Raw genomic sequence first — 27385 nt, forward strand, 5'->3', positions numbered from 1 at the left:
CTCAGGAAAGTTTAGTCATAAATTTTCCCTGGGCTAAAGCCATTGTGTTTACAAGATTGTCATAGCAACATAGCCTGAGCTAAATGTTCTCTAATAAAGAAAAAAAAAACTTGGCTTACTCCCAGTGCCAAACCAACAGCTGTGCTATCGGAGCCTCGGCTTACTGCCAAGGGGTCCTCTGTTGTAAAATAGCTGTAAAGCATGATGTTCTAAGCCCACCTTCTATTGCTCTCAAAGCAGATTCTAAAGAAACTTCTCTACAGGTAACAGTATCAGCCAGGCACTGTTATGTCAAGGTCCTAACTTTCTTTCATGTAGTTTATGCTTGGGTGCTCACAGTCAGAGCAAAACATTCTATCATTGTCTAAAGCCTTTGGCCAACATAATCTGTGGGGGAAAGTTTTCCCTGTATTATTTTCCTCAGGGCTGGGAAACAAGGAGAAAAAAAAAACAATTTTAGGAGAAAAAACAGATTTCTAAACAACATTACACCTGGACTATCCATAATATTTAGGGACAGTGGTGATGATCTGGAGGTCTTTGGAACTTTGTCAAGCAAAGCCCTTATGACTTATTCTCATGTCTGCGACACAAAAGTAGCCTTATTGCAAGGTTAGAATAGCTCAGCAATGCCGTTCCTCTAGGAACAGTGCTGATAGATGACTTTTCCTTGTTTTATGAATTTGTGTTCTCTGTCCTTTGTATATGTTAGAATTGTGGCATTGATGCATCCATTAGATCACAAATCATGATTAACAGGGAGCACTGAATCCTGAGAAATCTACTTTCACAGTGTTATTTACTTGATTTTCAGGTAAGATCTTGTGGTATAAGATGAACATTCCAGAGTCATTTCCATTAATCATTTTTATAATTTACATGTTTCTGCATGACCCTGAGCTACGAATGCCCTTGAATATCTCCATTTTACACTGTGACCATGTTCAGAAGTGGATTTAACTTAGCATGCATAGGAGTAGGAAAATATATAAGTTTTCCTAAGTAATATCCCAATGCTTTCTATGTTGAAGAAAATCATGACTTTTGAGATGACTCTCGTGCTCTCCTTGTTTGCCACAGGGGGGAAATCTTTCTCAGCTCTTCTGTCTTGGCTGCTATGACGGCTACTCTTGGTAGTCACACTGGCTCCCTCTGGAATTAACTAAACCCCATGAGCCGAGTACTGTGGGAGATTTTCCTCAATTGCAGCTTTTAAAGTGGGCAAACTCTTCTTTAGTCTGGGTCTCTTGAGGTGGTAAGAGCCAGGTTTAATCTAGGCCACAGCTTCTGGCGGCAGCCTACATGTTTAAGGGACAAGGACATTGAAGATGGTAGCTTTCTCTTTGTCTGCTTGCCCTACCTCTGGATAGCAAGGGATTTTTTGTTTGTTTGTTTTACTGGAATTAGAGCCTACTTCCTCAGAAATCTGGTATATGCTGAAGACAAGCTGAAACATCCAGGAACATGGACTGAACCACTATTGGATTCTTCAATTTCCCACTGCTATACAGCCATTGTTGGACTAGTTGGACCACAGCCTGTGAGCCGATCTAATAATTCTGTTTTCTACATAGATGGGAAGATTCATTCTATGAGCTCTTTTATTCATCTAGAGACTCTTAACTAATACAGCTGTGAGTTTTTGTTTTTCACCTTCCCATTGATGGCTTGGCGTTGGGCGGCAGAGGCAGGCGGATCACTGTGAGTTCGAGGCCAGCCTCGTCTACAAAGCCAGTTCAGGACAGCCAGGATAACAGAGAAACCCTGTCTCAACAAACAAACTAACTAACTAACTAACTAACTAACTAACTAACTAACTAACTAACTATTGAGGAACATGTGCTGTCTAACAATAGCGCTAGACGGAGTTTGCCGCCTGCTTCCTGCTTTTCTCCCAGGGTTGTGTCATAACCTACCAGGTGAAGAGCAACTGCAGTTTACCTGAACCCAGCATGAAGCCACAAAATAAAAATCATGTTTCCTAAAAATTTTCCTTAATATTCTGGGCTCCCTTACACTTGTGGACAGACTAACTCCGCTGCAAGCTGAATAATGGGCTGTGCAAGGAATCCACCTTGGGAGGAACAAGGGGAGGCGCCTACTAAATATTGTGAGGGGAGCTCGGACAGGCTCCGAAGTCAGGGCGTGGTAAGCGCGGGGCTACAAACCGGAGGAGCAGGCGCTGAGCAGCGGAGCGGGAGTGGTGGGTTCTCCCTTGGGCTGGCTGAGAAGGTAAGCGGGCAGGTTAGTGCAGCATAGGCACAAGTGCAACTGAAATCAATTCTGTGCAGATCCAGAGAAGGATTGGCTCTGGACTGGAGGCCTCGCCCAGGAACAACTATGCTGTACACTCGCGGAGGTGCTCGAGTCACTCAAGGCTCACTGGCCAAACACAGCCTCAAGGCGGGCCTGCCTGGCGGAAGAAGGTGCCCCCCCCCGCCCCCGGTTGTGGCGCTGCAGGTACTGCTGTGTAGCTGAGCAGCCTTGAAGTGTTCAGTTTGATATGCTCTAAGTGCTGCTGCTGGGTCCTGTGAGAGGAGTTCAGGCAGGCTCAGAAGTCTGGACATGGTGAGTACAGAGTCACCTCCCACAACGGTGAGGAGCAGGCGGCTGGGTAGTGGGAGCTGGTGTGGTGGGGTCGTCACTGGGACTGGGTAGTAAGCAGCGGCCTGCCAGGTGGGGCCCCCATGTGCTGTCGCTTGTGGTCCTAGTCATGCCCTGGAGGCGGTGGCCTCTGAATAACTTCACTATGGGGGCTGTCCTAGTTTCTCTAGTATCTTCTACAAGTTCTGCCATTGGCATTTAACATTTAGGTGTAAGATCCATTTGGAGTTATGGGTCACGTGTTGGGTAGCACTCTAGTATTAAACTGTGATGTAGAAGGGTGGCATTGATGTAAGGGCTTAGGAAATAGTGACACCAAGTAGCACTTAGCTGAAGGAGGACTGCCTCTACAACACCCCACACCATCACAGAAGTTATCTGCAGCTGGCAAAGCCTCTGGTAGAGCACAAGGCGAATCATGTCAGCTGCTGTGGACAGCCTGAAGCAGCCCCAGATCCCTACACCCGGGATGAAAATGAAAACACGTTCTTATAATACTTGTGTGTTTTTTATTTTCTTTTTTTTTCTTTTTCTTTTTTGGTTTTTCAAGACAGGGTTTCTCTATGTAGCCTGGGCTGTCCTGGACTCACTTTGTAGACCAGGCTGGCCTCGAACTCACAGCGATCCGCCCGCCTCTGCCTCCCAAGTGCTGGGATTAAAGGCGTGCGCCACCACGCCCGGCGTGTGTTTTTTCAAGAAACCAAAATTCCAGAATCCCCAAAAATGTTACTACAAACCGGAGCTGGATGCAAGTTATCATTAAGGAGATTTTTCTTAATTAACCTTGGGTGTGGAGTGATTTCTCCTTGGGAAGGGATATTAATTCTAGAACAGTTGCATCTTCAGCCTTTCAGAAAAATGTTTCTAAGATAAGATATGTTGATGCAGGTCACCTTGGTCACAGTCTCTTATCCCTAGGGCAATGACCTTGTTTTCTTCTTGATTAAACTTCTTAAATCCTTAACGTTAAGGGGATATACCACAACAGAGTTTTAACATTACTCATTTGAGTCATGTCCATTGTAGCAACAGGAAAAAGATTTGCACGTGGAGCATGGCTTCTACCTTGAGACCAGAACAGGAGGAACAGTTTACTGTGTACACTAGTAGGTGAAACAGGGTAGGCAATAGCTAGATCACAGATCAGAGTTTAAGGGAGTGAGCTACAGGGACCTGATTCAGGCAGGGTGAGTGATTCTGTAATTTCCCAGCATGTATTCATTCAGGCAAGTGAATGAAAACAGACCACATTGGTGGGTGTATAATTTGGAAAGGTTATGTTGAGCCAATGAATATTGAACTTACAATTTGGGCACTGTCCTACGGAGATATGTACACTCCTCATTGACATAGTTAAGTCAGCTCAGAGGGTTAAGACAGGCCTTTGGCTGTAGCTGTAGGGGTTAGGTTACAGGTCTCAGCAGCCAACATTGCACATAGGGGCAAAGTCAAACAGTATCTTATTAGTGCTGTTTTCTCTACCATGGAATGGCTTGCTCTTTTTCAAAGTCAATATAGATATGTGGTTTTTTTTTTCAATTATATTTATCTTTTTAAGAAGTCAATTGTTGGCATTACTTTTTAAATTTCATTTTCTTGATGCATCACTGCTCTAGTCTCTACTTTTTTCTATTCTTCAATGTCTCCAGGCCATTAGGAATTTTACTCTCTTTTCTCAGGTGCTTTGATTATTTGTTTCTCTTTAGAGCAATATCTTCCTGTAGCTCAGGCTTGCCTTATCCTATGTAATTGACAATTGCTTTGAACACCTAATCCTGCCTCTGGTGTCTATTGCCTAAAAGACAGTCTGCAACTCCTTCCAGGCTGGGCCCTGAGTGGCCGGTGAGAAGGAAGAGGGACCAGTGGATGAGTGTCCTACCTCCCTGACTTTTGGGGGGTGGAGGTTACAATAAAGAGAGACCTGGGTAAGAAGTGAGCTCACTGACCAACTTTGAAGCTGCTGTAGTCACAGCACAGAAAGGGAAGGGGAGGAAGGGAGGTGAGAGCTTTCCTGCCTTGACAGCAGTTGGCATTAGCCATGGGAAGTCAGATCATCAATTTTAGTCCATCAGTAAAGTCCAAGCTGGCCGTTTCTGTGGGTTCACAGACCAGGGCAATAAGAGTCTGGATAAGGAACTGAACTTATTTCTAGAAACCAAATTGCTGTAGTTACACTAGTTCAGCCAACACAGAAGATCTTGACAAATTGGTGGTGCTGTGCCTAACAGGAATGTTATTTTTTTCATGTCCAAAAGTGCACAATCTGAGAGAAAGGGTGTGAGCAATACTTGTGCTGTAGTATGTATTTATGTCCGGAGTGTCAAGATAAGCCTTTTGGAGGCCCATAAAAAATGGCGAGGGAGGCCTCAGCAGCTCCTATGGTTCCACTGCACACAATGTTGCTCTACTAGGGACTCCTGGCACACTAGTGAAGTCTCAAAATGGATCTGAGGCTAGAGCAGTGACTGTTTCCCCCTTCTTTACAGAAGTCCCCTGAGGTAACCTTGCTCCCCCCTCCCCGCCCCACCATTCCTTATGGGTACACCAACCTGATTGATTGCTATTGATGCTTGAGGCTAGCACGGGATAGTCCGATTGGTCCTTCAGTCGTATAAAGGCTTATACACTGCACAAAGAAGACGGAGCTGCACCTTGAGTCTCGTCTTGGGGCCTCAGTCCCAGGGTTCTTCCTGGGCTCTGTCACCACTCATCCCTGTTACCCTGGTTCCTGGTCCCCACATGTTTCAACTTTTAAAAACAATTTTCAACATTATAGGTAAATCATTTCAACTTTGTCATTTTTCCCTACTGTTAAGTCTCAGACCCTGGGACAAATGGCTGAGGTATCTACCTTGCAAGTCAAAGTGGACCTGGTTGTCAGGTTCTCCCAGCATCCCTCAGTCCCTACCTGGTACAGGGTTTGGCTGGCATACCCACCCTCCAGCCCAGGGGTTCAGTTGCCCTTCTCCCAGCTGCCCTTCCTTACGCAACCCAACCATCTTGGTTACCTGGTCTTTTAAATCTGTCATTCACTTCAGGGCCTCTTGGTCTGGCTCTCCCCTCTTTCTTCCACCATCTCCTCAAACATGGCTCAGGGTCATGTCCACTCTGGACTCTCCCAGATGTCCCTGCCTCTGGCTATGCTCTCCCTTTCATCTATAATACTTTCTACTCCACCATACCTAGGAGTAGCCATAGCCTTTCCTTCCTTCCTTCCTTCCTTCCTTCCTTCCTTCCTTCTTTCTTTTTTTTTAAATTCACCTCCCATTTACTGTTCCTTGCTTTCAAATTCATAACCACTTTTTGCTTCTGTTGTTGTTACTGTTTGAGTGTGGCTGAAGCTTGGCTGCAGGACTTCCCAAGTATGCTGCACTGGGACATTGTGTATTGTGGGCTGTGCACACAAAGGACCCAGTGCTTGGAAGATGAACAGGTGTCCCGAGAGAGTGGAAGGTTATACTAAAATACAAACTTACCACACTAGGGCTCTGTCTGCCCCTAAGGTGGAGGGGCAGAGCTAAGAAGGCCTGTGCTGTCTTAGTCATTTGATCTCTAATCCTCCAGTAGGGGAGCTGCTACTGTCCTGTGGTCCAGCTGGGTGGCCTAAGCTAATGAGGGACTCAGGGCAGGTCTAGCAATCAGGAGCACCAGCGGTAGGCAGCTTGCAGGTCCTTTTCATATTCCCCTCCAATGCAGTTCATCAGAGGGATGTGAGGGAGACCGCAGTCCATGCCATGGTGAATGTGGCGACCTCTAGGAAGAGCAGCAGCTGGCTAAGCTCTCAGATTCCAATATGCGTGGACTGGGAAGACCATCCACCAGACTGGTGCTGTTGGTCCAAGTGTTGACCTGGGCAGAGGCCCTTGGCCTCTGAGCCTGCCTGAGTGTGGATTCCCTGGGGAAGCTCTACAGCTCCATCCATAGGAAGCTGTGTCATTTGTAATATCACTGTCCAGTGTGCACACACAGACAGTGCTTTTGGTGGGCAGTGGGAAGAAGCTGAAAACTGAAGGTCTGGTTTCTAGAAGTTCTGAATGTTGCATTTCACATTCAGTTTTGTGTGGCACATTAAAAAAAATAGTTTAGAAACTGGTAAAAAGGAGGTGATGGGGATGATCCTTCAACAGTATTTAATTAAAGTCCTTTTAAGCCACAATGGTGTGATTCAGGGAAATTCAATTCCAGGGTACTAAAGGAGTCTGTATGTCTTGTGCCATAATCCATGCAGCAGGAAACAGGCATTAAATTCGTCTTCAACATTGTTTTGTGGGACTTTAATGGCACTGAAATCACAAGGAGGCATGAGGGACTGCAGAGGCATAGCCCACCTTTCTGAGCACCTCCACTGAACAGAGAGAGCTCTAGAGCATAAGGCTCCCTGTGCTCCACCCCGAAGTTTGGCTGTGAGTGTCAGCAGCTGCTTGGATCCCCTGCTGGGTGGAGTCTTTCAGAGGACCTCTATGGTAGGCTTCCATCCTGTTCCTTCTCTTCAAACTATTTTGTTTGTCCTTCTGAATGAGAATTAAGCATTCTCCCTAGGGTCCTCTTTGTTATTTAGCTTCTTTATGTCTGTGTATTGTAGTGCGGTTATCCTCTACTATGTGGCTAATATTCATTTATAAGTGAGTATATACCATGCATATCTTTCTTGGTCTGTGTTACCTCATTCAGAATGTTCCTAGTTCCACCCATTTGCCTGCAAATTTCAAGATTTCCTTGTTTTTAATAGCTGAGTAGTACTCCACTTGTAAATGTACCATAGTTTCTTTATTCATTCTTTGGTTGAGGGAACATCTAGGTTGTTTCCAGATTCTGGCTATTCTGAATAAAGCTGCTATAAATATAGATGAGCAAATGTCCTAGTTGAATGGTGGAACATCTTTTGGGTGTATGGCCAGGAGTGGTTTGGCTGGGTTTTGAGGTAACACTATTTGCAATTTTCTGAGAAAGTGCAAGATTGATTTGCAAAGTGGTTGTACAAGTTTGCACTCCTACCAGCAATGACCGAGTGTTCCCGTTTCTCCACATCCTCACCAGCATGTGCTGTCACTTGAATTTTTGATCTTAGCTATCTGATAGGCTGTAAGATGGAATCTCATAGTCTTTTTGATTTGTATTTCCCTGATGGCTACGGATGTTGAGCATTTCTTTTTTCTTTTTTGGTTTTTCGAGACAGGGTTTCTCTGTGTAGCCTTGGCTGTCCTGGACTCACTTTGTAGACCAGGCTGGCCTCAAACTCACAGCGATCCACCTGCCTCTGCCTCCCGAGTGCTGGGATTAAAGGCGTGCGCCACCACGCCCAGCTTGAGCATTTCTTTAAGTGTTCTCAGCCATTTGATATTCCTTTATTGAGAATTCTGTTTAGTTCGGTATTCCATTTTTTAATCGGGTTATTTGGTTTGGTGGTGTTTAATTTCTTGAATTCTTTATATATTTTGGATATGAGCCCTATGTCAGATGTAGGGTTGGTGAAGATCTTTTCCCAGTCTGTTGGCTGTCATTTTGTTTTGTTGACAGTGACCTTTGCCTTACAGAAGCCTTTCAGTTTCATGAAGTCCCATTTATTTATTGTTGGTCTTAGAGCCTGAGCTCTGGCATTCTGTTCTTGTTTAAAGGACTTATAGTTGTCTTTCCGTCTCCGTGTGTGTGTGTGTGTGTGTGTGTGTGTGTGTGTGTGTGTGTGTGTGAACATCTATGTTGTATGTTTTTATTAGTTACAACCTAATTATATTGTTGTTTCTTTGGAAAATGGTAAGCCGTCACCTATTTTTGTCGTCTGATAAGTAACTATATTGTGTTATGGGTTCCTCAAGTTCTTGTTAGCTTGGGCACTTTCTGTGGAGAAACAGTTTTAGCGTTCTCTTCCTGATCCTAAAGGCTTGTCTCTCCTCATTTCTTGACAAATCTGTGTTTTCCAGCTGTTGCAATCATCATCGTTTGGGTTTTTGCTACTTAAGTAGTGGATATGTTTAATACATTGATTTGAGTTTTTAAAAACTTTCTCATAAATAATTGTCTTTGTGTCCTAATTAGCCTCAGGAGACAACATTTTAGAACCTACAGTCATTTGAGGGAGCCTCAGTTGAGGGCATGCCCCCATCACAATGGCTGGTTGCTATGTGTGTGAGAGATTGTGTTGATTTATGGTTGGTGTGGAAAGGCTCTTCCAATGAAGGTAGCACTATCCCAGCATGTGGGCCTGGCTGGATAAGAGAGCTAGATGAGCATGAGGCAGTGACCAAGCAAGAGAGCAAGCCAGGACACAATGTTTGCGCATGGATTTTGCCTTAATTTTTTGCTTGCGTTTCTATCCTAAGCTCCCAAAATAATGGACTGTGATTTGACAGAACCATCCAAAAAAGCCATTAAGTACCTCAGACTTTGTTGTGGTTGTTAAAGGATTTAATTACAGTATCAGAGATGAAACATAGAACAAGAACAACAAGGTAATCAAAAAGTGATTTTTCTGCTGGACAGAACTTGGGAATTTTCTCTTTTGGAGGAATGTGGAAAATATCAGGACTTGAGGAGACAAAAGGCATAGAAAGCTATATACAGAGCTATATACAGATGTGGCAATCAAGAGATGGTCTTGGGTGTCAGAAGAGACTTTGGACATTTGAACAGTGTACAGGCTGTTGCAGACTGTTGGAATCATCGAGGTTAGACTAAACGAAATTTCAACATGGGATGACCTGAGCCTATAGTGACAAGAGTCAGAATGTCGTTGAAGCAAAAAGCTCCCAGATAGGACGATGTCTTTGAACACTTGTTCTTTGTGGCTGGCTTTCTTTGGGGAGCTTATAGAAGCTTTTGTAGCAGAAGCCTTTCTAGATCCCTTATTGGGGATGGGATTTGAATGTCTATCCACTTGAGCCGGTTCCTGTTCTTTTGGGTCTCCTGTGTTGTTGTTGAAACGGATTAGTCAGTTTTCTTCTCATGTCCTCACTAGTATAGACTCCATTCCTAATTTACATAAGATAAAAGAGGAGCAACTGCTATTCATTGTTAAGCTGTTTTGCTAGCTTAATGTTATATGATTTTGATGACAAAGTTTCTCTGTGTGCCCTGGCTCTCCTGAAGGTAGCTCTATAGATCAGGCGGGCCTCCAACTTAGAGGCCACCTCACTCTGGCTCCAGAGTGCTGGGATCAGATGTAGGCCAACTTGTCTGACTTTTTCTGTTTTTATAGTATTGGCTGATGGGCTTAGAATATAGGGTTTTTTTTTTTTTTGTACATGTCAAGCATATGCTGATCTTCATACACATCTTGAAATTTGAAATTTGGCAGAGAGTATATTTTATTTCTCAGAATGGCATGTACTCATGACATTAATACTCCCTGAGCCAGAGGCATATTTGAGTCCAGCCTGGTCTACAAAGTGAGTTCAGGACAGCTAGGGTGACACAGAGAAACCCTGTCTTGAAAAACCAAAAACGGAACCAAAACAACACCAGCTTGGTGTAGTGGTGCACACCTTTAATGTCGGCACTTGGGAGGCAGAGGCAGGTGGATCTCTGTGAGTTTGAGGCCAGCCTGGTCTACAAAGTGAATTCAGGACAGCCAAGGATACACAGAGAAACCCTGTCTCGAAAAACCTAAAACAAACAAACAAACAAAAACCTTCCTGAGCCTTCTGAGTCATTAGATTGCGGTTGTGTGGCATTCTTCCTACCTGTTATGTTTCCCTTGAATTTTTGAATGAATTAGGTTATTTTGTCTGTAGGCATGAATATGAACTATAGGCTCTGACCTTTTTAAAAGCTATGCTCTCTGTGGGTTCTTCACTGCCTTTATCTCCCTTCTAACTTGCCTCCCCTAGACAGGAGAGAAAAATGGTTAATGGGGACAATGGAAGTAGACTTTTTTAGACTCGGTTTCTTGGGAAGATTCTACTCTTCATCCTCAGGATTCCAGCAGACCTGTTAAACATAAAACCTGCAATTCAGTAAAAGTGACCACAAGTGTAGCAGCCAGAACCTCAAAATGTTCTCTGGAGCATGTCTCTCTAGGAGCATCTCAGAGCAAGAGTCCCCGGCAGATAGGAAGCAATGCAAAGTTGATGGATCTTTGTTTTTTGGACTAGTCATACTCTACTATAGTCCATACAGGATGTTTTTCCACTGGCAAATCATGCTCCCTCATAAGGCAGTTTCCTTTCTAGCAGACAAACATCATTTGTCCTCGTAAGTCTGTTTCCAGTGGACAAGCATCACACACCCTCACACCAGGCAGTTTCACATCCCACACTTCTGAGTTCTTTCTATCTTTTTTTGTTTAATTGGTTTTTGTAAAGGGGTCTTAACATGCACCTATGGCTGTCCTAGAACTCATTACATAGACCAGGATGGCATCTAACTCAATGAGGTGTGCTTGACGCCTGAGTGCTGGAATTAAATGTATGGACAACCAGCTTGCCCATTTTGGGGCGGCGGGGGGGATTGGGAGGGTTGGTTAGTAATTGTTCATGCAATTTCTCTGATGTGTATTCAGTAGTGTTGATGTCTCTCTCTCTCTCACCTCCCCCCTCTGTATGTTAACTGGCATTCCTCTTGCAAGGCTATATCCTATTCAAAGGGCTCAGAAATGACAGAGGCAAACCTCATTATTCAGCTTCCTTCTAAAGTGACTTGGTGGTTACAGCAGAACTTCTGTGTCAGGAAATAAGTGGATGAAGCACCAGAGTTATATGAATCATGTCAATGAAGAATGCATTTACACTGATGTCAGTATCCTGCTTTCTGTTGTACACATGTATGGGATATTTTAGGGTGCAGTGACCTATGATGATGTGCACGCGAACTTCACTCGGGAAGAGTGGGCTTTGCTGGATCCTTCCCAGAAGAGTCTCTACAAAGATGTGATGCTGGAGACCTACAGGAACCTCATGGCAATAGGTAAGAATGTGAGTTTTCTTTCACTTTTTAAAATAATGGGACAACTGTTTCATTATTGATACTCCTCTGTAATTCCAACTGAGAATAAGGAAGAATGAGGTGAATAAATTAGGCATGGCTGTTAAGATTCAGTGAAGATAGTAACTTAAGTTTTTCCTAATTTGAATAATATATCATATGTAGGCCACATTTGGGAAGAGCACACTACTGAAGAACATTGTCAACGATCTAGAAGACATGGAAGGTTTATGTACAAGCAGATACAAATATACCTCTGAAGAAATTTTAATGTGTCCTGGGAATTTTAAAGAAAAGCTACAGTGTAAACAAGCACTGCTTTAAGTGTACCAATTATTAATAAATTCTCACAAAACCATGTACTTCAGCAAGACATTCCCCAAAGAAAGAAAACAAGGAAACAACGCCTTTACATACATCACCAGTTGAATCACAGCCCCATTAGACCTATACTGTGGAACCACCAGTCTGTTCAGTCTCATACCCCTTAGATACTGCAAAGGAACGCACACTGAATAGGTGATAAGTATGAATCTAGAACCTGTTAATAAGCAAACAGCCCACAGTAAAGCTGGTGCTACTCATGTACTTGTAGTAATTTTGCTAAGTTTAGTGAGGGGCAGTTTATGAATCCAGAACGCTGTCATAGAGAAGCCTTAATCTAAACCATATACAGGTCTATGAGGACCAAAATGTCGATATATGCAATGTATATCATATGCCTCAATGGGTACACGCCATCTGAGCATGGGGATATTAAAAGAAGCAGCGCTTTCTCTCTCTCCAAGAACAATTAAAGATATGGAGTAGACTCTGAGTAGATCTGAATGTGATACAAGTTTACAATTAATTGGCTTTCCAACTTCATTGGAAACATCCACAAACTCACTTCAGAAAATCTCTGAGTACTAGGAATGTGGAAATTCTTCTGTTTGTCGCTTTTTAAATGTGATATAGTTCGCACTAGAGAGAAATTTGAATGCAGTCAGTGTATAAAGCTCTGAGTTCTTCAAGTTTTCTTCAAATATGTGAAAAACATCATATAGAAAAAGGATGGTATAAATGTGAGCCATGTAATAAATGCTCTTCCTGTCCCAGGTATCTTCAAAGGCACAAAACAACCCATAATGAAGGGGAAACACTCTTTATGTAAACAAAGTGATCAAACCTTATGATCTGGTTCCTCTTTACCATTAAACCAAATTGTAAAATTAATTCATAGAGATAAAAAGATTCATCAGTGTAATAAATGTAGTAAAGCTTTCACATGTGCCAATTACCTTTGCAGGCATGAGAGAACGCACACTGGAGAGAAACCTTATGAATGTAATCAATGTGGTAAATCCTTTGCACGACGTAGTCGTCTCCAAAGCCATAAAAGTACACATACCAGAGAGAAGCCTTATGAATGTAATCAATGTGGTAAAGCTTTTGCATGTCTCAGTCATCTTCAAATACATAAAAGAACACATACTGGAGAGAAACCTTATGAATGTAATCAATGTGATAAATCCTTTGCAACTCAGAGTCATCTCCAAATACACAGAAGAACACATACTGGAGAGAAGCCTTACAAATGTAATCAATGTGATAAAGACTTTCACAACACAGTAGTCTCGTAGTACATAAAAGAACACACACTGGAGAGAAGCCTTATGAATGTAATCAATGTGGTAAAACCTTTGCACGACGTAGTCGTCTCCAAAGCCATAAAAGAACACATACCGGAGAGAAGCCTTATGAATGTGATCAGTGTGGTAAAGCCTTTGCACTACACAGTCATCTTCAAAGGCATAAAATAATTCATACAGGAGAGAAACCTTATGAATGTGATCAGTGTGGTAAAGCCTTTGCATGCCTCAGTCATCTTAAAATGCATAAAAGAATGCATACTGGAGAGAAACCTTATGAATGTGATCAGTGTGGTAAATCCTTTGCAACTCAGAGTCATCTCCAAATACACAGAAGAACACATACTGGAGAGAAGCCCTACAAATGCAATCAATGTGATAAAGACCTTTCACAACGCAGTAGTCTCGTAGTACATAAAAGAACACACACGGGAGAGAAACCTTATGAATGTAACCAATGTGGTAAGGCCTTTCCATGTCAGAGTGGTCTCCAAATACATAGAAGAACACATACTGGAAAGAAACCCTACAGATGTAATCAATGTGATAGAAACTTTTCACAACAAAGTAATCTAATACATAAAAGAAAACACTTGAAAGACAACCTTTCATATAATCAATGTGGTAAAGCCTTTGTGTGTCATAGTAGCCTCCAAATACATTAAAGAACACATGCTGGAGAGAAATCCTATGAATGTCAGCAATGTGGTAAAGCCTTTGCAAATAATCACAGTGATTTCCAAATACATAAAAGAACACACAGCTTTAGTCCCAGAACTTGGTAGGCAGAGGCAGACAGATCCCTGTGAGTTCATGGCCAACCTTGACTACAAAGTGAGTCCAGGACAGCCAAGACTACAAGACAAACCCTGTCTCAAAAAAAACAATTTCCCCTCCCCCACAAACACTGGAGAATGTCATCAGTGTGGTAAAGCCATTTCGTGTCATGGTCATCTTCAAATACATGAAAGAACACATACTGGAGAGACACTCTATTAATGTAATCAGTGTGGTAAAGCCTTTTCACATCACACTCATCTTCAAAGGCATGAAAGAGTTAATACTGGGGAGGAACCTTATGAATGTATGTAAAATGGTGAAGACTTTGCACATTTCTATAGTTTTCATCATAATGAAAGAATTCATACTGGAGAGAAATTCTAAGAAAACAAAACGTAATTGAAGAAGAATGTCATAGAGGGGTTGCTTAACAAAGTCCCAAAGATGTCCCAGTGGCCAGCATGATCTTCTGACATCCAGAACAGCTGTCGAGGCTTTGTTTGACAAAGTTCCAAAGATTTCCAGACAATCAGCACTGTCCTTAAGTATTATTTATGGCCCATGTGTACATATGGAATAATTTTGCCTAAACACTACCTTGAAATCTGATTTTTCTCCTAAAACTGCCTTTCTTTTTCTTCAGCCCTAATTTACACTGGAAAATTTCCCACAGGGATTATTGAAAAAAGGCATCTGGACAAAGGTTTGGGACAACGAGAAAGTTTTGGATCGAACTATTGTGACTAGCCAGGCAGAAACTGCTTAAAAAGAAAACTAGGACTTTGACATAACAGTACCTGGTTAGGTTTTTTTTAAGATTTATTTATTTATTATGTATACAGATTTTGTTATAGATGGTTGTGAGCCAACATGTGGTTGCTGGGAATTGAACTCATGACCTTTGGAAGAGCAGTCAGTGCTCTTACCCTCTGAGCTATCTCTCCAGCCCCCTGGTTAGATATTGTTAGCTGTAGAAAAGTACTGTCCATTACAATCTTTATATTTTTCCTCTGAAAAAAGATTGAGCCAGGCGTGGTGGTGCACGCCTTTAATCCCAGCACTCAGGGAGGCAGAGGCAGGCGGATCACTGTGAATTCGAGGCCAGCCTGGTCTACAAAGCGAGTCTAGGACAGCCAGGGCTGTTACACAGAGAAACCTTGTCTAGAAAACCCTTTTTAAAAAAAAAGGTAGAAAAAGTGGCTGCACAACAAGAAAAATTAGCTATGATCATACAAAAGCTTGAGAGCCTCAGGGTAGAGGAACTAAGAGAATAGAAAATGCTTATTTTTGAGCCTGTGGCCCCTAATGAAATTGACAAGGTAGACACCCACTGATAGTGGATATGAAGCCTGGCTCGCTGGAACGAGGGCAGCTCCCTGGCAAGGATCTGGATTTATGAGACTGCCTAAATGTCTAGTTTGTGTGTGGATTCATGAAGATCTAATTGTACCATGTGAAACAGAAAGGGGAAGTAAGATTAGCTAAAAGACACTGTAATCCCAGCACAGAGGGAGGCAGAAGCAGGCAGCTCTCAGTGAGTTTGAGGCCAGCCTGGTCTTCAAAATGAGGCCAGGACTACAAGAGAGACCCTGCCAGGGGGGGGGGGTGTTGGGGGGGAGACTTCCAAATGAAAGTCCTGACTCTTAAGGAAGAGATAGAGAAAAGCAGCAATGCAGTGCAGATGATGAGGAAAGCAGATCCTCCTGCTTGGAGACAGCTTAGCAAACCAGCTGAAGAGGGGCAGATAGTCCATCAGACTAACAGACTGGGAAACCTTGATGCTGAAATGGGCTGTTGCTGAAGGACAGATGATCAGCACTGCAGTTATGGAGGACCATCGCATCAGTGCCTGAGTGCATCTTCATCAGGGCATTTGGGCTGCTAAGATTGTGGGATTGATAATTGTTTCTGTTGTAAAATGTACACTGTGTACAAGTTTTAGCTTAAACGGAAAGAGGTTAATTGTAGAGGAACGTTAATTCAGAGCGTGGTTGTTCTGGCAAGAGAGCATACCGAAAGATCTAGGTCTATGTGTCCAGCTAGCAAGAGATCACAACCAAAGATCTAGGTCTGTGTGATCAGGCTATAATACGAACATGCCTTTAATACAGGAGACAGAGGCAAACAGATCTGAGTTCAAGGCTAGCCTGGTATAGAGTAAGAATGAGGAAAAGAAAAGCTTAGGCCCAGGTGTGGTAGTACATGCTTTTAATTCCAAATGAAGGTAATATTAGTTTGTAGAAGGAAGTACTCATATTTGAAAGTGATGTCAAATTCAGTAGCAGAAAAGGTGACAGATCAGAGAAGATTTGATAGACTAGGATATGCCCAACTCTCATGAGAAGAGGAAAGGGAAGCTAAAGAGGCAGTTTTACCAGGGCAATAATAGGTTGATGGGTTGCAGAGGGCGGGGGGGGGTGAGGGGGGTGAGGACAGAGACAACTCAGGGTAAGTTGGAACAAGCCAGGAAATGAGAAGAAGTCAGAAGATTAGAGCAGATTGCTGAATTAGGTTGAGGCCAAGCAGAGCAATTTTGGGCCAAGAGAGAAACCAGATTAAATAAGTCAGCTGGGAAAAGAGTTTGAGCCAGCCCAGAGCTCAGAAAGTACAAGAAAGGGTGAGTTAATTAAGCAGTGAATCTCAGAGGCTGAAAACATTCTAGGCCTAGGCCTAGGTTAGATTATACGGAGGCTAGAAGCTTTTTGTTTGTTTGTTTGTTTGTTTGTTTGTTTGAGACAGGGTTTCTCTGTGTAGCCTTGGCTGTCCTGGACAGGCTGGCCTCGAACTCACAGTGATCCACCTGTCTCTGCCTCCCAAGTGCTGGGATTATAGGCATGCGCCACCACGCCCGGCTTAGAAGCTTCTAAGACTAGGCCTAGGTTAGTAGAAAGGCAGTGAGCCTCCCAGACAACTGAGCCAGAAGGAGAAAAGTTGCTTTTACACAACACAAATCAAACACCAGGTCAATGAAAATGACAAGAATTTATTGTAATGAAGCCACTACTGATTGGTCAGGGCTACAGAACATACGCAGGCGCGCGCGCGCGCACACACACACACACACACCATTTCTGAGCCAGAATGTTACAGAGATTTTAAGCTTCAAAATCATAAACATCTGTGACAAGTTACAGCTACATTTTCCCACCAATAAGGATTTAGGGATAGGTGCTCTCCTTATGTAGCTGATCTATGTCAACTGATACAGAATGTAGGTTACAGTCTAACAATCATATCCATTTGTTCTTTTGTGGTTAGGAACAGTCATTGGGAAGTCCCCAGCTACCCTAGGAACTGGGAACTTGACCTTAGTTTCAAGCTATGATTGCATGGGGCCGTATTTCTGAGAGGAAGACCCTCAGCTGAGGAAAGGCTTCCATGAGACCCAGCTGTAAGGCATTTTCTCAATTAGTGATCAATGGGGCAGCACTCAGCCCATTGTGCGTGTATCATCCCTGGGCTCTCTAAGAGGGCAGGCTGAGCAACTAATGGGAAGCAAGCCAGTAAGCAGCGCCCCTCATGGCTTCTGCATCAGCTCCCCTTGATTCAGTTCCTGTCTTGACTTCCCCCAGTGATGGATTATGATCTGGAAGTGTAAGCTGAATAAATCCTTTCTTCCAAACTTGGCCTTTGGTCATGGTGTTTCACTAAAGCAATATAAACCTTATCTAAGACAGAGGCTAATAACAAAAAGGAAGTACTTAGGACAAGTTAATTTTTGCTTGTTCCCAACATTTGCATATCATAGTCATCTTTGAATGCATAAAAGAACATTGTTGATCAATATTAACAAATAATATTCAGTCATATATTTAGTAAATCTTATGTATTAATTAATAATTTCCCCAATAACCACACTAAGACTATGATTAATTCAAAGCTAAACACAGACGTGAACATAACTACTAATCCATTATCCCACTATGAATCTATCTTCTTCCCATCCGTGGTCCCAAATATTTGAGTTATTTTCTCTGGAATCTGTCCGTTCTCCTCCTCACCTGCACTTCCCTCTCCTCATCCCCGACTTCAGGACTCAGAACCTCAAAATCCATCTCCCTTCTGCCAAGTTGCAAACTTCAGCATTCAGTAATCTTAAAAATCATGAGAAAAAGTCATACTGAAGAGAAACCCCATAAATGTAGCCAGTTTTGTAAAGTTTTGCACTTCATGGTATCTTTATGCAAGAGTAAAACCTTTAGGGTGTAATCAGTCTGTTAAAGTCTTGGCAGATCAGTCTTTGAGGACCTGAAAGAAATCATACTGAAGGAAATCAGTGACTATAAAGGATTTGGAAAGATCTTTAGCCCACTCACTTTCACTCAGTTACAAACGATTGCTTCTTATAGGTGAAAAATATGACAAATGTCAACAATCTATTCAAGTATCATAATGTCCCTCGTTTGCACTTACAAACTCACGTGGACAAAAACCCTATGAATTTAAACAATAAGGCAACCCTTTTAGATTTCAAACTTCTCTTCAGTTACATGAAATCACTCATCCAGGGGAAAAACTTTACGGTTGCATATTAGTGACTTTTCTGTTGCTGTGATAAACAGAATGTCTAAGGCAACTTACCACGTTTAATTTGGCTCATGGTTAAAGGGAAATGGGATCACCATGAAAATGGCAATGCAAACGTGTCACACAGAGCAGCTAAAGCAGGAAGCTCAGAGCTCATTCTTTTTTTTAAAAAAAGAAAAGATTTGTTTATTACTTATACAGTGCTCTGCCTGCATGTACATCACATTACAGATGGTTGTGAGCCACCATGTAAGTTGCTCGGAATTGAACTCAGGACCTCTGAAAGAGCAGACAGTGCTCTTAACCTCTGAGCTATCTCTCCAACCTCCCGAGAGCTCACATTCTTAACCTGCAGCATGAAGCCAAGAGTAGGGACTAGAAATGGTGTGCGGATATAAACTCTCAAGTCCACCACATGTGACATATTTCTTCCAGCAGGGCAGCATTTCCTAAATCTTCCAAAGTGATACTACAAACTGAGAAGAACAGATTTTCCTGACTTCAAGCCTATATGCTTGTTTTCTGTTACATGAACCAATTCATGATAAAGAAAAACTCTTTAGGTGCCTCAACACCTGAATTACAGGAATGAATGCTTACACAAGAAAAACATGAGTAAAATTTTATTTGTTTAACAATGTATTTTAATTGTAATGATGTGATGTCACTCTGTGTGTGTGCACATACATACTGGTTCCCGAGTAGATTACAACCATTTAGATCTTGCAGCAGGAATTACAGGAGGTTGTCATAACAAAGTCTGAGTTAGCAGGGGCGGTGGCACATGCTTGTAATCCCAACACTCTGGAGAGCAGAGGCAAGAGGATCTTTATGAGTTCAAGGCCAGCCTGGTCTACAAAACAAGTCCAGGACAGCCAAGGCTACACACATACTCTGTCTTGAAAAACAAAAACAAAAACAAACAAACAAAAAAGATGTGACAATGTAGGGAAGATTTTTATAAACAGTGGTAAATGATTCAAAAGCACAGTTGTTACTCTTAGTGGGAAGTTTACGGACCTTAGCTTCTAGCACAGGTGAGCCTAACTGGACAGAAGTCACATCTAGCACCATAGCAGCAGGATAAAGCAGGAAACGGTCAGGTAAACACGTATGACACAACAAAGTGCAGTGGAGATAAAACTGAGTAAGGCAGGGTGAGTCAGGTCGCAATATTGAGGAGCAGGGGAACTGGGGAGCCCAGATGTAAACATTTTCATTTCCTATTATCCCCAAATGCAAACAACCACACAAGCTACCTTTTGTGAATAAACAGAATTAAAAGAGCTATGTCAGGTGGCCCCGCTGATTTCTTCTCCATGAATAGCTGCTGGTTCCGGGACACCATTCATCCTCAAAACATCTTCATAGAGTAAATAGCTCTGCAGACTTCTGGGAAGTGGCAAGTGACAGATCAAAGTGTCAGAATGAAGGTGATCTGCTTTTAGACGGGCCCGGATTTCCAAACGACAAAGATGGGTTAGGCTTGGAACAGAAGCTGGAGAAAAACAAACAAAATTTTAACTGACATTGGACTGAACAAATGGTTCAGAAGGCATGAGGAGCCACTGTGAACTTCAGAACCCATGTAAAGGCTAGAGTGGCACCCAGCACTGGAGAAGACAGAGGCAGGAGGATCACTGTGCTTGTGCGGCTATCAGCCTAGCTCCAGCCTCAGTGAGAAACCTTGTCTCAAAGGAGTAAGGCAGAGAGAGATATGCTAACATCCTCCTCTAGTCCCCACATGTGCACACTATCATGAACACAAGCACACATGCACACACACACACACACACAATACATTAAGGGAAGCAACCAACCCACCTCTGTATAATAAAAGAGAAATGGTATGTTGCTTAGTCTTGTTTGGAAAGACAGACAGACAGACAGACAGACAGACAGACAGACAGACAGACAGAAGGAAGACTGCTAAGTCAGGATCATCACATGAAGCTTTCATCTATTGTCTTCACCTGGCTGCTCTTCCTTCAGTTGATCACACACTCAGCATCCAGAACCAGAAAAAAAATAAATGTTAAATCCTAAGGACCCAATAGTACAAACTGGCACTTAAGAAAACTTGTAACAGAAATTGCTACTTCTCTCTTAGTCTGTTTCATTGCAAAGAGTCTCTGAGCTGAGCACATCAAGCAAATGGACGTGCAGTCTGAACATTTCCTCTTTGCATCTTTGACATAAAATAAAGTTTCAAGGTCTGGGAAGGTGGCTCAGAGGTTAAGAACACCAGCTGGTCTTTCACAAGGCCCAGGCTCAGTTTGTAGCACACGATGGCTCACGCCTACCTGTAACTCCAGTTTCAGAGGATCCAGTGCCCTCTTTGGCCTGCATGGGAGCCCCAGGAATGCACATACATACATGCATGAAAAACATCCCAACATTATAAAACATATTTTTTAAAGAAAGAAACTTCAAAATACGAACAGAAAAAGAGCATTCACCGAGTGTCCTCTCTGCCACATGCCCTTGTTTATTTATTTGGGCTTCCTAAGCATATGTCCTACCACTGAGCTGCCCCAGGCCCTGGGATATATTACCATGCTCTAATAAGATAGGAAAATGGAGGCTTAAAAAGAAGTTTCAAACATCACAAAACTATCTAACCGGCACAGCTAGGATTCAAACTTAGATCTATCTGACCCCAAAGAATCTAAGCGTGGGTGAGCATCGCTGGAGCTACAGCAGGAAGCAAATTCTCAAAGAACAATCCATGTGTGTGTAATTGACAACCACCAGATGACAGCAGTTTCAACTTCCAAAATGAAGAAGCTAATGTCCACACAACACAAAACAGCCAATGCTTTTGTGTGACTTGAACCCTTGCTAGCAGAGAAACCTCTAAATCCCTGTGAGATGCAGCGATAACACAGGGATTAGAGCATCAGGTCACGTACCACGCGGGCTCCGCTGGGAACAGCTCGTAATTGTTCTTTCCAGCCCCACCCCACCAGGCCTAAAGCAAGCTCACTTTTCAAATTCCAAATTCACCATAGCAAAACAACTGAAGTTTACTCAGCACCTTAAATACCAGTTTCTGTTTAGTTTACTAAGGGTTAAGATACAGCAGTCATTAGGAAAAACTGACGGAAAGTAACCTGAAAGGGAGAGTCATGATGGTGGTAATGACCCAGATGCCAAATGAGTAGCATCAGAGCTTAAATGCAAAGAGCCAAAAAAATACAGTTGAGTACAATTTTGAAATTCAGTATGGGTGTAGTGTATATATGTGTACTTGTGGAAATTACAGCAGACGTGTGTGCCACACATGTGACTTTGTGATACCATAAGAATTAGCAGCTGTAAGTTTAACGTAACATCTGGATGAGAACTGTGAGGGTTTTTAAAAAAAAAATATTTATTATTATTATGTATACAGTGCTCTGTCTGCATGTACACCTGCAGTCCAGAAGAGGGCATCAGATCCCATTACAGATGGCTGTGAGCCACCATGTGGTTGCTGGGAATTGAACTCAGGACCTCTGGAAGAGCAGACAGTGCTCTTAACCACTGAGCTATCTTTGAAAACAAGTTTAAAAGCTTTTGCTCATCTAACAGTATTTATCACTTAGCATATAAAATCTATGATTGACAATTCTGGGGCAAAATTCATTAGTTACCTAACACTGATGAAAATTTAATGAAAAGGAAGTACCTAAAGTCAGAAACTGACTGGAGCTAATCGCCTCATTAATAATATATTTTGAATTTAAAAAAATCTATAGCAACAAATTCAAATAAAACATTATGGCATCTCAAATACAATTATTTTTTCTATTTGCTTATGTGTAACTTTTCTATAACTGAACATTTGGAAGCCATAACCTTGATCTAGCTCACAGCTATATGGCTGCAATGTGGTGTCAGGTAAGCAAGTCATTTAAGCCTCTCCTAACACATGTTGAATTTACTTTAACCACAGTGGTTGAGCTTCCACATACAAATGTGCACTGGCATGATTAAATATGCTATGACAAGCTCTAATGGTGTAATCTGATCAGGATGTTGAGTCTTCAAGAAACCTTAAAGCAGCCAAACAAATCAATTGCCTGCTTCCAGACAGTCATGTTACATACTGGTGTTTGCAATACCCTCTCCACCATGCAGACCAAAACCTCTGGAATTGTAAGCAATTCCCAGTCTTCAGTTAGCACCTCAGATATTTTAGTCAGAGATATAGAAAGTTAACTAATAGGGGAAGAAAGCAGAATCTGAAGAGTAACTGGTATAATAAATGGAATAAATGGAAAAGGTGTAACCCAGTAGTAAGGCAAAAAGCCACTACTGATTGTGTGACACTTTCTGGGTGTTAACCTTACCTCCTTACTATATGCCAAAAGACTTAAACCAATAAGGTTCAAGGTAGAAAACATCAACACAACAATTTATAAGCTTTAAAATACCACAAAGATCTTATGCACCAGAGTCTAGAGGCCTCAAATGTTTTGACTGTGTCCCAATTAGTAAAAACTGTTCGAACACAGAACCTCAGAGTTTACATTTATGTATACATAATAATGCAATCATTAGCATCATTTGCAAAATTAAATAAATATATAAGGCTAAAAGTAAACTAAAATAAGCTGAGCTTTAAATAATAGTTGTAATTTTAATTTGTAATGTTTTTCATTTTGAGGCTGGGCATGGTGACACGCTTTTCATCCTAGCACTCAGGAGGAAGTGGCAGAAGGACCTCTGTCAGTTCAAGGCCAGCCTGGTCTGCAAAGCAGGTTCAAGGCCAGCCTGGTCTGCAAAGCAGGTTCAAGGCCAGCCTGGTCTGCAAAGCAGGTTCCTGGGCAGCAGGAGCTACACAGTGGAGAGGCCCATCTGTGTGATACTGTACACAATGTGATGTTACAGAAGGAAGTTTTCATAATGCATACAATGTAGCTGTCCACTCTGTTCTTTACTCCTCTCATTCATCTTCACTGTTCCTCCATATTGCTTTGTTTCTACAGCCATGTATAACAAACACTCTATGGACAGAAAATCTAAGGGCCACACAGAGAGAAAAACTACAATATCCAACTCTCTGGGGCACACTTAAAATTTGCTTAAGCTTACCTCCAGGTGAATCAGTTTTCCAGGAAATGATGTAACTCCATTCTTTTTAAGGCTGAATAGAGCCACACTGTGTATTATGTACTACAATTTCTTTATCCAGGCCTTTGATGTTGAACAGCGGTGTTGTTTACATAACCTCACTACTGTGAATGGTGCTGCAGCAAACACTGATACACAAGCATATCTGTGGTAAGCTGACTTGAAGCCCTTCCGGCCACACAGCCAGCATGCTTGGGCCGTGCAGTGAACCTGGCTTTGTTTGTTTGCTTTGAATAACCCTCCCTATTGAGTCATGCAATGGTTAGAACCATTTACCCTCCCATCAGCAGGGTATAGGAGGTTGTGCTGTGGACGTACTGCCCACCGTTCATTTGTTCTAAAGGCTGCCATTCTAATAGGTGAGATGGTTCTCAATGCATTCTTGACTCATGCTTCTCCAAGGACTGGAGAGGGTAACAATTTTCCATGCTGTATTCCAACCTTTGTCACTGGTTTGGTTATTAGCCAATTTACTGACTGATTGTTCAATTGCTTGCTTAGGTTTTCTTTTTATGTTCTACAAATTAATTCTATGCTGGGTGTATAAGGATCGGAGATTACTATCTCACTCTAAAGACTGCATCTTCACTCAGTTCACAGTTTCTTTGCACAAACATCTGATTTCATGAGGGCAATTTCTGAATTGTTACCATTATTTTCTGATAACCTGGACTGTTATCCAGAAAGTCCCTGACTACTGTCTGTATCTTGATGTTTCCTCCCTACTTTTTCTTCTAATACTTTCAAAGGCTCAGGTCTTCAAATCGGGTCTTTGGCCCATTTGGTCTTGCTTTTCTTATAGGGTAAGAAATAGGTGTCTCAGCTGGGCAGTAGTGGCACACGCCTTTAATCCCAGCACTTGGGAGACAGAGGCAGGTAGATCTCTGTGAGTTTGAGGCCAGCCTGCTCTACAAAGAGAGAGTCCAGAACAGCCAAGGCTACACAGAGAAACCTCGTCTTAAGAAAGAAAGAAAGAAAGAAAGAAAGAAAGAAAGAAATAAATAAATCTAGTTTCACCAGCCCCATTTGTTGAAAAGGCTATTGAATGCTCAGTCATCAGGGAATGGCACTCCTTGAAGGGTTAGAAGGGTGCTTTATTTTAGGCCCACAGCACCCCAAATAGGAAGGAATTCACCCACTATGAGATTGTGTTTGAAAGACATTCCCCATTCTTTCCCTATATAAAAGATCAACAACTAGCAAAGCTCTTTAAACGTCCCCTTCTCAAGTCATCATGGCCCTCCAGTCCTCCATAAAGTTTATTCCCTGGACTATCTGAGAGACTCAGCTGACCTTCCAGTCCACCATCAGTTTCCACTTATTTGAGCCTGGTGAGACTTTCTGGGTCAAGCAGGCAGCCAAAGGGGCACTGAAACCAACTTGGAAAGGAGCCGCACAGTGGTTCTCTCCACCCCTAGGGCTGTGACGTTATCTGGGACTACACTACAGATCCACCACATCCAGGTCAAGAGAGCAGAAACTACCGCTGCCACCACCAAACAAGCTGTCTCCTGGGCTACGGAGACATTCAAATTCTGAGAACTGAAGAAGATGGAGACAGGGAAGTCTTAGCCAGTGTTCTGTTGCCATGAAGAGCCACCATGACCACAGCAACAATCATAAAACAAAGCATTTAATTATGACTAGCTTATAGTTTCTGAGGTGTAGTTCATTACTGTCGTGGCAGGGAGCACGGCAGCATGCAGACAGTCTTGGTGCTGGAGAATAGCTGAGAGGTCTCGTCCAGACCAATGGGTCGTATGCATAGAGAGGGCCTGGCTTGAGCATTTGAAATCTCAAAGCCCAACACCAGTGACACCTACTCCACCAAGAGCACACCTCCTACCCCTGTCAAGCAGCGTATTCCCTCATGAGAAAGCATTCAGATGTTTGAGCCTATGGAGCCCATTCCTGGTCAAGCCCCAGAGGAGGTAATGGTTAATATGGCTGCAAACCAGTTAACCCATATTCTATCTTGGCCCTTGCTGACATTCGCTTCTTAACCTGTCCCAATGGCAAAAAAGAACAAAACAAGTGATAGTTCATGATGGCAAGGATGTGGAACAAGAGGAACAAGCAGATACTGTTGGTGAGAATGCAAACTTGTACAGCTATCTGGAACTCAGTGTGGCGGCTCCTCAGGAGAATGAAAATGATGGACCTCACTCGGGCAGAGGCCCAAGGGAAGCTTCCTCCCACCACAGAGACACGTGCCCAACCATGTTCATTGCTGCTCTTTTCATAATAGCCAGAAATTGTAATTAATCTACATGTCTGTCAAAAGAAGAATGAAGATATGTTACATTTACACAGTGGAAAGTTACTCAGCCATTAAAAAAAAAGTGTCATGAAAATTGCATACAAATAAATGGAACTAGAAAAAAATCATCCTGAGTGAGGTAACCATCCCAGACCCAAGAAAGATAAATATGGTATGTATTCACTTATACGTGGACAGTAGCTATGAAGTCAGTGAAAACCAAGCTGTAACCCATAGAACCAGGAGGGTGGTATAAAGGAAGGACCTAGAGGGGACAGCTCTCCTTAGGAAAGGGAAACAACAGGTATGGATGGAATGGGCAGGTGAGGGAGGGCAGGTGAGAGGGGGTTGTGGGAAAAATACAGGGAGAGACAGCTAAAATTAAGGGACTTTTGAGGGGTAGTATGGAACTCTAATACAGTAGATACTTTCTAAATATATATACATACGTGAAGACAATTTAAATGAAATCTCCAAATAATGGCAGAGTCACACCCGCCTATCTCTTGTCACCTAACAAAACTTTCAGAACCAGGAATGGGTGACATCTAGTTGAGCTGTTAGCCAAAGGGTGCCCATGGAACTCCCCAAACAATCTAGGTTGTTGCCAAGATTATTCAGGGTTCTCTCTCCACATACTGACAGTAAGACCCCATTGCTGAAGACAACACATATATTGAACATGGAGATGGTGCCTAAATGGCGTCTTCACCCCTAGGTCTGAGCGTCTTTGGTACAGGAAAGCACTCTGCATGCTATTGGAAGACAAGCACAAAGTATCAAGCCAGCCACAGTAGTGCACTACCTGCAGGGCAGCCTAGGGCAATGGCGACACAGTTTGTGGAAGTAATAAAACAACAACTGATTTGACGTGAACCTACATCATGTAATACAGCACTAAGGTAAGATTTCTTGGGATCCATCATGGGACTGAGATGCAGCTTCTCAACTGAGTCCTCTGGAAGGCAGTGAGAATTTTGGCCACTTGTGAGCCTCAGAAAGGCAGTCAAAAATATTCAGATTTCCCTGATTGTAGGAAATTTATAGCCTTTTCCTTTTGAAAAACACAAGAAGTTTTTTTTTTTCTTGAGCTGGTAATCTAAGCAAATTGTATGCTGGGATTGGGCAGATGTTTGCCACCCACTGATGAGGGAAAGGGATTACACTGAAGATCCCCACACAGTACCTAAAGCATTCAGAAGATGGCGATATCCTATGCAGTACCCAACAGAACCAGAAGAGAGGGATAGCTTCCCATGAAGTACACTGAACATCCAGAAGAAGGCACAAGCTTCCCAAAGTTTCCATAGCAGCCAGGTCAACCGCTTGCCATGCAGTATCCAGAGCAGCCAGAAGAGGGCAATAGATCCCCATGGAGATAACCAATGTACCCAAAGCACCCAGAAGAGGGCGCTATGTCACAATGAAGATCTCCATACAGTAAGCAGGACATCCAGAAGAGGGCTAGAGTCCCATGCAGTACCCACAGCACCCAGATGTAGTTCTTCAGTCCTTCTGTGATATTAAAAAGGAAAGTCTTTTATAAGCT

At 42.6% G+C, this 27385-nt stretch overlaps 1 protein-coding gene and 3 long non-coding RNA genes across 9 annotated transcripts in view; 3 read left to right on the top strand and 1 right to left on the bottom strand.

Moving 5' to 3' along the window:
* Positions 1–2419, top strand: part of LOC311585506 — a 30629-nt gene extending 28210 nt beyond the window's left edge. For both annotated transcript variants that reach the window (XR_014775237.1, XR_014775238.1), the window contains exon 4: positions 1408–2419. This is a non-coding gene — a long non-coding RNA (uncharacterized lncRNA). The remainder of the gene's footprint in view (positions 1–1407) is intronic.
* A 45-nt stretch (positions 2420–2464) lies between these two features.
* LOC311585504 lies at positions 2465–11878 on the top strand. The gene is made up of 3 exons (XR_014775235.1): positions 2465–2568; positions 11376–11502; positions 11686–11878. It is a non-coding gene; the product is annotated as an uncharacterized lncRNA (long non-coding RNA).
* Positions 11879–19066: 7188 nt separating this feature from the next.
* The window catches only part of ASB3 (ankyrin repeat and SOCS box containing 3), a 57182-nt gene continuing 48863 nt past the window's right edge, over positions 19067–27385 (bottom strand). For 4 of the 5 annotated variants that reach the window (XM_084760723.1, XM_084760726.1, XM_084760724.1 and 1 more), the window contains exon 10: positions 19067–19956. In XM_084760723.1, coding sequence (XP_084616849.1) covers positions 19751–19956 — 206 coding nt within the window. In that variant the 3' untranslated portion in view covers positions 19067–19750. The remainder of the gene's footprint in view (positions 19957–27385) is intronic. The other variant, XM_084760727.1, reaches the window with a different exon arrangement.
* On the top strand, positions 19964–25831 carry LOC311585508. Its single transcript, XR_014775240.1, has 2 exons — positions 19964–23174; positions 23233–25831. It is a non-coding gene; the product is annotated as an uncharacterized lncRNA (long non-coding RNA).

This window comes from Acomys minous (assembly GCF_964271855.1).
Source record: "Acomys minous genome assembly, chromosome: 15".
NCBI lineage: Eukaryota > Metazoa > Chordata > Mammalia > Rodentia > Muridae > Acomys > Acomys minous.